The sequence below is a fragment of the Pithys albifrons genome, chromosome 1 (genome assembly GCF_047495875.1).
Source record: "Pithys albifrons albifrons isolate INPA30051 chromosome 1, PitAlb_v1, whole genome shotgun sequence".
Lineage (NCBI taxonomy): Eukaryota > Metazoa > Chordata > Aves > Passeriformes > Thamnophilidae > Pithys > Pithys albifrons.
The window spans coordinates 117699278-117710894 of record NC_092458.1 but is presented as its reverse complement, the minus strand read 5'-3'; the positions used below and the strand labels follow the sequence as shown (position 1 = coordinate 117710894).

The 11617-nt window shown below is 57.7% G+C and overlaps 1 protein-coding gene across 1 annotated transcript in view; it reads left to right on the top strand.

The window, feature by feature from the left end:
* Nucleotides 1-137: 137 nt before the first annotated feature.
* Nucleotides 138-11617, top strand: part of PDE2A (phosphodiesterase 2A) — a 40329-nt gene continuing 28849 nt past the window's right edge. Inside the window, exon 1 of the mRNA XM_071565092.1 lies at nt 138-363. Coding sequence (XP_071421193.1) covers nt 296-363 — 68 coding nt within the window. The 5' untranslated portion in view covers nt 138-295. The remainder of the gene's footprint in view (nt 364-11617) is intronic.

Genomic DNA, 11617 nt, shown 5'->3' with positions numbered 1-11617 from the left:
AGCGGCGCTCGGGCGAGGCCGGGGCGCGGCGCACGGAGGGCGGTGGCGGGCGGCAGGTGCGGCCCCTTCGGCCCCTCCGGGAGCGGCTCGGCCCCCGCCCAGCCCCGCGGAGCCGCAGCAGCGCCGTCAATCAGCGGCGCCCCCTCCGCCCTCCCCTCCCGCACGCCTCGGCGTGCTGCATCGGGCTCGGCGACAGCAGCGAGCGGAGCGCGGCGGGAGCCTCCGCTCACAGCCAGCACCGAGTGTCGGGCGCGGCGGCGGCGGGGTTGGCAGGGCTGCCGAAGCATGCGGAGCCATGGGCCAGGGCTGCGGACACTCCATCCTCTGCCGGAGCCAGCCGTACCAGGCAGCCGCGTCTGACCTGTGAGTCCCCTCCCGCCGGCACCGGAGATGGGGGGACCACGCCAGGAGGGAGGGATGCTCTGGGAGTGATGCTTAGCAAAGAAGGGAAGGAGACATCAGGGAGGCAGGAAAAAGTTCCTCCTGCATGACAGCTGGCAGGGAGGGGGTGACAGGGAATGACAAGAGTCTGTGACCCCCCCTTTCTCCCACTCCCTTCCCCATTTGCCACCTATGTTAGTCTGGGGCAGGTCTGGTGTCTGTGCCAGAGGGCTGGTGTGAACAAAATCTCTTGATTTCCCTGCCACACTCACCCCATGATTGTTTCCTGCAGGAGTAGAAGGCTCCTGGCCCAAGGGTGGGTTGCAGTGGGGTCCTGGGTGACTCTGTGAAATGCAGGTCAGGCCTCTGAATTGTGGTTTCCATGGCTTTATGCAGGGCAAGAGAAGCCACACCTTGCACACCCACCCATGCACACAACAGGTCTGGGGGTCCTGGTGCCTTAGTGCCTGTCTGCATGTAGTGAGGTGGGCATGGGGCTCCAGGGGTCATGGTGGTCTCGTTCTGCAGGAGAGACACGAGGGGTTTGGCATGAGAGCATGGGGTGACCTTGCTGAGGAATGACAGTGCTCCATGGAAGCAGGGAAGGGTGATGCTCTGAGGAGCCCGTGTGGGAAGAGGGGCTGAGCTGGCTAACGGAAAGCTTGTGGTGCCTCAATTCCCATCGCCCACAGGCTCAGCTGGGGCTGGTGGAGCCCCCCAGCTCTGCGCACGCATGTGCAGCGCTCACGAGGCTCCACAGCTGCCGGGGACAGGCTGTGCACGGGCGAGTCACAGGACGTGGGTGCTCTGCCTGCCATGTACCAGCAGATCTCTCCCAATCACTTCGCTCCCTGCCCCACTGGGATCAGACCCCACATTGCCAGAGGGTGACCTGAACCATGGGAAAGGGATACAGGTGTAGAGCAATGAGGAGGGAGGCTGCTCAGCGCTAGGATTCCTTTGTCTGACAGTGCCAGCTCCACATGCTCAGGCTCTGGATGAACTGCCAGGCTCAGCAGCCCACACAGGATGCACTGACCCCATTGCTCCCAGGGGCCTTCTTGCTGCACTGGGATGTGCCCAGGAGCAGCCCCAGGTCTCCTGGAGCAGGTGCTTTAGGTGATGACAGGAGTATTGGGGCACAGGGAAGTTGCCCCCCAGTCCTGCCCCAGCCCAACACATTTCCCTCTGGCATCACAGATTTGTGCACCTTCTTGAGGTGACCTTCGGATGAGAACTTTGCCCCTCCAGCCTCTCTGGGGTGTGGGGTTTGGACCCACCTTGTCAAGGCCCCCAGAGCTGCCAATCCTCCTACGCTGCCATGGGTGCTGGGTCTGTCTCTGTGGGCAGCATCCTTCCCCCAGCTCTGCCGGCTCACTCCCTGGTGCTGTGTGTGCTTTGTTCCCTGCAGAGATCCTTCCCTGGTGCTGCCTGAACATGTGCACGTGTCCTTTTCCTTAAGCAAAACACACAAAGGTCTTGAAATGCCATGCAATTCCCATGTTCCCTTCAGCTTGAATGCCTCTGCTGCTGTTTAAAGACTTAAAAAAGGTATATGATATAAAAACTTGGTGCAGCCGGGTTGGCTGTGCCCCTCAAGCTGTCCGGGGCAGAAGAGGTGACAATGGTGAGCTCAGCTGCTTCCCCTTTTTACCCGGAGTATAACCACATGTCCTTCACAGATATTTGTCGCTGCTCCTGTATACCCCGAGGGGTATATAGAGGTGGAAAAGCTTCTCGGAAGCTGTCAGAGGATGATGCCCTTGGCCCTGCAGTGCTGGCTGGAGGGGTGGCCGTGGTGAGTCCAGCGCTGCAAGGGATGCTGCCTGCTCCCTGCTCCAGCCGGGATCCAGCGGTGGTCCAGCTCTCCCACGTGTACCGTGCATTTCTTGCAGGGAGATGCAGGTGCAGCCAGTCAAGTGCCATTTTGCATTATCCAGGTCACGTTTAACCCATTTCCTCCTCTTCCCCCCGGCGGGAAGCGCGTTCCCGGGTGGGCGGCCGCTGACCCGGTTAGCGGTGGGTGGGATGTCAGAGTGCCCGGAGCTGCTCCTGTCACAGCATCTGACAGCAGCCGGGGCTGGGGGAGCAGCCACCGAGATCTGTGGACGGAAAACACGAAGGAGGAGACGCTGCTTTGAGCATCCCTGCGGGAAGGACCCGGCTCAGCGGAGGCTGGGAGAGGTCAGGGCTTCCTTCGGGGCATGGACAGGGCTGCCCGCCCCTTGTCCAGCCCTCCCCGCTGCTTGTCTGGCAGATGCATGGCAGGAGCAGCCGCACAAACGTGTGAACTGGGCAAGTGTCACCGTGCTCGGTGCTGGGTCGGTGACAGGGTCAGTGCCAGGCACGTGACGGAGGAAGGACCATGGCTGCAGCCACAGCTGGGATGAGGCTCCATCCTGCCTGAGGCATGGCCAGGAGCCCGTGGGCAGCAGCAGAGGGACCAATCTGGTGTGCTGCGAGGGGACAAAGATGAATCTCATGCATCTTTGCAGGACAGTGTTAGTTTGTGCTGCCTATTTCAGGTCAATGCCAGGACTCAGAGGATGTGTCCCCATCAAGGCTCATTGCAAGGGTGATGTGTAAAGCTCTACCCCCATTTTACCTCCCTGATGTACCAAACTGGGAGCTGCTTCCTGTGGAGTCCCAGCCTGGAGGGTACCCAGAGGAGCAGCTGGAGGGGCTGATGTGATGAGGTGACATTCATGATACTGCTGATGTCCCTGCCTGCCACTGCCCATGTGTCCTGGGGAGGGAAACTTCAGTCCCTCTACCTTGTGCGTCCTCACATTCCTCCTGCATGTCTCTCAGAGCAGAGCCCGAGGGCATCCATGGCCGTGTGACTAGGTGAACTTTAAAGGTCCTTTCCACCCCAAGCCATTCCACAGTTCTGTGGCTCCAGTGGCATTAACTCCACAGAACCCAGAGAGCAATGCTGTCTGGGATACAGGGGGAACAGGCTGGGCTCAGCCACCTTTTGGAGCCCTTGGAGTATGTGCCAAGGTGAAGACAGGCTGTCAAGCCCCCTGGAGACCCCACCCCTTCAGCCCCTCTGCTTCGTGGCTACTGCTGGTGTCTGGGCTGTATGTGTAAAGTACCATGGAAAATACCGACACCATCACCCCATCAGCGTGCCTGGGGCAGCTTTGCTCCTCCCCAGACACTTTCTTCCCAGGAAAGAGGGTTTAGTGGGCTGAGGGCAACTTGGTCCCTCAATGCTGGGGTTCTCAAGGGGTGTTATCCAGGTTTTCCAGAGCCTCAGGATCTTCTCGTCCCTGAATCTGTGGCTCTTCAGCTCTTCAGCATCACCCAGCTGCCTGGGCATCCAGCCTTGGTGCTTGGACGTGCCTGGTAGAGAGAATGGAGGGGAAATTCCTGGCTGTGAAATCCCTGCATCCTGCAGCTCTCCATGGCTGGAGAGGTTCTCTGGGTTGGTGGGACAACAGCCAAGAGCTCCCCAAGACCTCTCTACAGCAGATCCCCAGGGTGAGCCAGGAGCTTTCCCTCCATCCCCCTGGGACATCCCTATGAGCATCCTCAGCTTCAGAACAGCAAGTGGTTTGGAAATGTTGGGAATCAGGCTGGATTCTGGCTCTGTTAGTGAGGGGTCTCACCAGGTGTGCCCTGGCCATCAGCCCCAGCAGAGCCCTGCACGTTCCCCATGAGCTGTGCTGCTCCAGGAGGCTGATCATCCATCTGGGGCTGAATGCAGGGTTCCCTGAGACAATGGTGGATGCAGCAGCCCTTTCTGGGAATCCCTCCTCCTGCTTCCCTCTGACCCTGGTCCCTGCTTTTGCTTTTGTCTCATTCCCAGCTCCCACATAGCTCAGCGGGAACTGTGCTGGGCTGTGGCCAGAGATGCTGGCAGGGCCCAGAGCTGCCTGGGACTTTCTGCCTGTCCAGCTTTCTCCTATCCTGCTTAATGGATAGACCTGTCTGGAGGGGGGGCGAGGGGGATGGAGAGTGCTGGGAGATGCTTTATCTGCTTCTGCTCCATCCACCCAGCAGCAACAGTGGGATCAGGCGATGGAGAGGCTGCTGAGTGGGCAGTGGGCAGCCTGGAGCTCGGATCACCTGGGTGATTATCCCAAGATTTGACATTTGGGGGAGTTGTAGCCTGGATTGTGGGATGGATTGAACTGTTTGGGTTGGAAAGAACCTTAAAGTCCATTCAGTTCCAATCCCTCTGCCATGAGTAGGGTCACCTTCCACTAGACCAGGTTGTTCCCTGCCCAATCTGGCCATGTAGGAAGGTTTAGGAAGGTGTTTGTGAATGCCTTGCAGGAAGCTGTCCCCAAACCTTGTTACCCACATAGCACCCTGGGGGGATGGACCAGTACAGCAGTCTGTGAGACTTGCTGAATGTCAGCTCGGGAATGTCCCCGAGGCTGGTTATTTGGCAGCAGCAGCCCTTGGTCCTGCTCCTGTCCCCAGATCCTGCTCCCAGTCCCTAATCTTGCTCCTGAATCCAAATCCTGTGCCTGCCTGCAGCACCAGTGTATGGAGACAGAGGGGAGGAATCACTTGGAGCATCTTGGGTGGGTTCAAGCCTTCTGGTCTTTGTCAGTTTGTTTTCTATGATAAATGAAGTAGAACACGGAGGGGGATTTGGAGGTGGGGTGGAGTGCATTTCCCACTGGAAATATTAAACCCTGATTTTTTGGCTGTGGCTGGGGAGGGGGTTAGGGCTCAGCCTGAGCATTGTGGCCATTGAGGACAGCCTCACCACGTGTTTTGGCATCCCCAAAGCCCTCTGCTCTCCATATATACTGGAATTCCAAAGCACCTGAGGAGGGAAAAGAAAAGCAGCCAGTAGCTGAAGGTGCAGACCTGGCACAAAGTGCTGACTTAGCCAGAAGCCTCCCCTGGCTCCCAGTCTCTTCCCAGCCCCTTCCCAGGCTGTTACTAACTTGCACGTTTCAGCTGGGTGACTCAGAAGACACTGAGGAGCTATTTATAAGGAGCATTTGAAAGGCAGAGACTGGTGGAGGGTTTTCTCCCTGTTCTCTTCCCCTGAGCTGTTTCTGGCCAAATGTGGCTGTGCCCTGCTTGGCTGTGCAGTGGGGTCTGGAGAGGGACCTGTCTGTGTCCCCCGAGGTACAGTGTCTGCTTGCTATGAGGTGAGGATGCTGATGCTCCAACTGAAGCCTCCATGCAAACCCCTTCTTGTTGAAGGACACCCCAAATTTCACCCCATTGCAGCAGAGCCCTAATGCTTCTGCCTGAGAGGGCAACTAACAGGCAGGGCTGCTGGAATTTGAGAACAGAGGGAGCTGCAGCCTGGAAGGCGAGCCCTGGCTGGGGTGACGGGCCCCAGGCTGGCTCTGAGGTGTGGAGCCCTGCCAAGCGGTGGCATCGATCAGCCTGGTGAGGATGTCGCTGCTCCGTGGTGATGCTCCATCCTTCTGCTCCAGGATGTCTGTGTGGCTTCGTGGTGGTTTGAGGTTTATTCTCACTCTGGAGCTGCCCCATGTCCCTGCTCCAGCAGCCAGGATGGCTCCACAGCCCTGCCCTCGAGCAGACACTTGCCTGGAGTACAGCTGGAATGGCACAAATCTGTGGGTGCTGCTGTGTTTTTCCTTGCTTAGGGTTTAGGGTTAGCATTAGGTTAGGATTAGATTCTGGGCTAGGGTTAGAGCTGTGGTGGAGGTTAGTGTTACCTTTAGGGTTAGAGCTAGGGTAAGGCTAAGTTTAGGGTTAGGTTTATAATTAGGGCTCTGGGTTTAGGGATAGGCTGGGTCTAAGTTTAAGGTCAGAGCTATGGCTGGGCCTCGACTCAGGGCTAGAGTTACAGCTGGACTAGACTTAGTGTTGAGTCTCCCAGGAAAGGCATGTGGGCCCCCTATGCTCCCTTGGCACAGCACGCCCCATCCTCCCCATCAGCACAGCCTTGTGGCCTCCCCATCCATGGTTTTTCCCCAGAGCTTGGCTGGGACCTGCCCTGTGGTTTGGTTTTGTCTCCCACCTCTCCTGGCCTCACTGGAGAGTGGAATAGATGCTGACTCAGCAGCACTGCTGGATGAAAGCCCCAAAACTCAGGTGTTATGCTGAAGCTCAGGCGAGGAGGGATGATGCTGAGTGGGGACCAAGCAGGTGTTGGGGCATGAGAAGTGTCCGTGAGCCCAAGGGTGTTGGTACCTTGTGCCAGGGTGATGGGCACCTGGGCACACCCCCTTTTCTGGAAGAGGCTTCAGGCTACTCAAGCCTGGGCTGCAGGCAGGCACCAGCTACTCTCCCCACCACTTCCTGTGGCTGCCCTTGGCTGCAGGACATCCTCAGGGTTCCTCAGGAGGGTGCATTGTGACCTCTGTTAATTAATTATGCCCATGGAATAAAAGATGCCTCCTTCAGTGCTCAGTGTCCCCAGAGGCTCCCCATGCCAAGTGCTGCTTTGTGCTAATTGCAGGGTGCCTCTGAGATTGGCACTGCCTGTCCCACCGTGGGTGCTTCTTCTTCCCCACCCCGAGGAACCCATGCCAAGGGAGTCACGAGGTATTAGCAGTGAGTTTCATGAGGGGAATGCTTCTCCAAAGGGAACACCAGTGCAGCTGCTGAGGTGCAAGCATGCCCCCCAAATCAGCCCAAGAGCACTAAGGTGCCTTGTGGGTGCTGGTGTCCTTTGGCCAGACTTGGGATGCAGGTGGAAGCAGCAGCAGAGCTGGGTGAGCACTCGCTCCAGAGGATGCCATAGGAAAAGGAGGAGGGAGCTGGGCTCAGTGCACCCTTCAAGGCTCAGGAGAAGGTTGAGGGGGGCTGCTCTTGGGTCTGACTGTCTCCAGGGCAATGATGCTCCTGGGAATGGCTGTGGGTCCCTGCCAGGCATCCATCTCTGCTTCTGCACCTACCAGATGGATGAAACACTGCTGGAAATGCGTGGGGTGGGATTCATGTGTGCCGTGCCGTGTGGTGCTGAAGACTTGGTGGAGGGGCCACTGGTGCCAGTAATGCCACATGGTTTGGGAACCCAGGGATCTGTGTCAGGGCAGTGCCAGGGACATGTCCTTGGGGCCCCCTGTGTCCAGCCATCACGTCTTCTTCAAGGAGATGAAGCGGGCTGTCCCACTGTGCTGCTCCTGTGGGAATGCAGGGATGGAGAGGGGGTCCACTGCTCCCAGGAATGGCATGGAAGCTCGTTCCTGGGGTGTGTGGGTGGGCTGTTTTGGGGAGGACAGAGGAGCTGTGTGAAGGTGGGGGTTTGGTGCTGCTGGAGACCCCCTTGCTTCCCCCCCACTGTGCAGGCAGGGACAGGGACAGGGACAGCAGGTCCGTGGGGTGGAGAGAAGTGCAGAGTCAGGCAGGGAGTGTGTGGAGCTGGGAGCACACTGGGAGCAAGCTCCATGTGCAGCTGAGCATGTGGAGAGCCAGAGCGCAGGCAGGGGGACCCCAGTTGTGTCCCCCAGTCACCTCCCTCCTGCAACCTCCACAGCTGCAGGCACAGCAGAGCGACGGTGCCCCCAGGAGGGACCATGGAGATACCCCGGGAACCCCATTTCCATCCTTACCTGGGCAGTTCAGTTGGGTCCTGGCTCCTGAACCAGCCCTGGCATGGGGACCCTGACACAGGGAAGGGGACAAGGCTGGGCATACTTGCCAGGTGGCACCTGGCTGCCAACCCTCCCACCAGTGCTCTGTCCAGGCACTGTGTGGCAGAGAAGCTGGAGCCAGCAGTTCAGCCACAGGAAGGCCATCAATTAATGAAAAGTACGATCCAGGATTAAAAGCCTGACCCGCTCCGGCACTGGTCCCAGCACCAGTGGGACCTTGGCTGTGCCAGGGACCATCCTGGGAAGATAAACCAGGGGAGGTTTGGGTTGGATTTTAAGGAAAATTCCTTTCCTGGAAAGGTCCAGCATAGGCTGCTCGGGGCATTCCTCATCCCTGGAGGGATTTAACAGCCATGTGAACGTGGCACTTGGAGACACTGGTTACTGGAGGCCTTGGCAGTGCTGGGGGGAATGGTTGGACTCGATGGTCTCAGTGAGCTTTTCCAACCTCAACAATTCTGTGTTTCCATGATCCCATGTGGGATTTCTGTGCCCATTCTGGGGCTGAGCTGTGTCTCTGCCGGCTCCATGTCTCCCCCAGTGCCCAAATCAGCCCTGTGGCTGTGCCCCCACTGCCCCTCCCCATCCCCAGCTGCCCCCTCCCCTCCTCTCAGGGAAAGCCGAGGCTTTGGAAATGAAAAACTCGGCTTAGCTCCAGGAAAGGGGTTAGGAAGTGTCAGACGGAACTGTTCTCACCCTGAGGAGCCTCCAAGGCACGAGTGGCTTTGAGTTGTGTCCTCTCCTGTCCCTCTGCAGATGGTCCCCACTCCCGGCTCTCATAGGAATATTTGGATCTTTTGGGAGAGGCTCCTGCTTGTGCTGTATTCACAGATGGAGGATCCAGTGAGAAATCTGTGGTGTTGGTGCCTGAGAGAGATCCCTGCTCCAGGGGCTGCAGTTCCAGGGAGGGATGGGGCATGGAGAGCAGAGGCAGGATCCTGGGTACTGTTCTATTCCTACTATTTTTAAGAGAAAAAAAGGAAGAAAAGGGGAAAACTAGCAAAGGGAAGATGATGAACACATGCTGAACCACACCACCAGTGGCCTTTTTTCCCCCCTCTAGTTAAACTGAGTAATTGAAAGAGGAGTTGGTAGCTGCTGCAGCTCTGTGTTTATCCAAGGACAATTCCCCAGGGATTCATGCTGTCTCTCTTGCCTTGCTGTGCTCCTGCCTCGTTTGGCTCCCTCAGGATACTGGTGGTCTCTCTGGGAGGTCCCTGTGGTGGTGGCACTGCTGCTTTTGTCACTTGGCCTTCCTAGTGACCCACCTGGGTGGGGAACTCCCTCCTGTTTCCAGTGGGATAGGTGCTGGCATCATGGGGTGCTGTGAAATGAGAATGGGGATTTGCAGGGATGCCATGCAATGGGGTAGGATTTTCATGGCCATGCAATGGGTACAGGTATTTGCAACCTTGTATGGCTGCCAGGCTTCCCAGCCCCAGCAGCAGGGCCAGCTGCATTCCTGTGGCTCCTGGCAGCCCCAGGAATTTGCAGGGATGCTGTGCAACAGGAATGGGATTTACAGGGATGCCATACAATGGGAATTTGCAGGGCTGCCGCGCAGTGGGGATGGGGATTTGCAGCCTTGCATGGCTGCCAGGCTTTCCAGCCCCATCAGCAGGGCCAGCTGCATTCCTGTGGCTCCTGGCAGCCTGGCCATGAGGCAGCTGCCTGTACAGGACCTGATGCTCCAGGGCCAGGAGCACCTGGAACAGTGTGTTTGCCAAGCAAACAGGGCTCAGCCTCCTGCAGCCGGATCAACAGCCTCCATGAGTTTGCTCAGCAAATAAATCCCACCCGGCAAAGCTTTGGTGCCATCAGTCCCCTTCCCGCCACGCTCCTGCCAGCTGCCCTGGAACTGCCCAGCATCCTGCAGTACCTGCCCATTGCTCTGCAGGTCTGGGATTACCCAGAGCTGATGGCTCCACATTAAACATGGAAGCTCAGCAGCAATTCCTGCTCGTCCTGCCTGCAGATGTCAGGGTGATGCTTAACGATGCCCGCCTACACTGGGATCTGTCCTGTGGATGTGCAGGTGAAATCCTTTGGCTCCAGTGAAATCTTTTGGCTCTGGACTGGGTGATTGCAGGAAACAGGCAATTTTCTGTCACTGCTGGAGGCTGGGGACGATGGAAGCTGCGTTGGCAGGTGCTGGTCTTGGAGAATGGCTGCTCTGTGAGGGAGGTGTCTGGGTGTGTGGGGACCCCAGAGCTCTCTATCCATGCCAAACCAGCACATCCCACCACTGCTGCTTCCCTTGCTCCAGGCTTCCCTGTGTCCCCACTCTGCCCCAGCCTGTTCCCCCACTGGGGTCCTTGTCTCCCCATCATATGCTGCCCACAAGGGCTTTATTGAGGTGGGGACGATGCCATCTCCCTTCTTCCCTTTACCTGGAGACTGTAGGATGTGATCCCAGCCATTCTGTGGGTTGATTGGCCACTGCTCCAGCTGTCATCTTCCTCTGCTCCCTATTTCTTTTCCCCTCCCAGATACACTCTCAAGCCCAAGACACCTGCAGAGCCAGGACTTCCCCACCTCAGGGACCCATTTTCCTCCTGTTCCCTCATCCCTGGGGTGCTGAAGGCAAATCCTGTCTTTTGCCTTCGCTCCCAGAGCAGCAGGACTGTGGTGTGGCCGGGATGGGGCTGTGGGTACTGAGCATTCCAGCTCCCTGCCCGCCATCCCCTGCAGAGTGAGCAGGAACTGGGGTCACCACTGTCACCTCCTGGGGACACTGAGGCTTGCCCTGCCAGAGCTCTCTGGCGCCAGGGCCAAGCCATCCTCCAGGCTTCCAGCTCCTCCAAAGTCACCAGAGTCACTTGTGCACTTATGGGCCACTAAGTGCTGTAATTACAGATATGCTTTAATTAACATAATTGCGTTTCTACACAAATAAAACATTTGGCACAGTTAATTCCAAGGCTGCAACTCCAAACACAAGGCTTCCTGCCCCCCCTGCAGCAGTGGCAGGGGGGCTGGCAGAGAGTGGGCTTCTCACCTTCCTGCTGGAAGATCATCCTAGCAAGGGCCTGAGCCCCCCGCTCCCCCCTGGAGTCCCCTGCCCTGGTTCCATGGGGATGGCTGTGCTGACAGACATGAGGATTGCTGGAACATGGCACTGGGCTTGCTGGGACACAGCTGGAACTGTGTCCCAGCTCACCCCAGCCAGGCAGTGGGCACTGCAGATCTGGCCCCCCCATCCCATCCCATCCCGTCCGTCGCGTCCCATCCCATCCTCCCCAGGGTGCTCTGCCCTCCCAGCATCCAGAGACCCCAGCACCCAGAGGCTTCCCGCCTCCTACCCCCCCTTTAGCAGCCCCCCAGTGCTCCCCAGGCTCTCAGGAGTCTTTGGATGGAGGCTGGAATCAGTGGCAGCATCGCAGCCCTTTGCCGGAAAGACGCCAGGAAGAACTGGGAAAATGGCGCTCATGTGCTAAATGCCCTTTTCATTTAAAAAACAGAAGAAAAGAGGGAAAAAATAATTCCATTTTTCTCCAGCTGAAAATGAAAGTGATTATGTAACGAGCAATAAATTACGGAAAGGAATGAGTCATTGGAGCAAATCCCGAGAAAGACACACAGTATTTTTAGCTCCAACACCCTGTGCTGTGCCCGGCATTAACCCTTGCAGAGCTTGCCCCACCACTTCAGCCTGCCCACAGGGTGCCCCTTTCCCCAGACATGCCACAGTG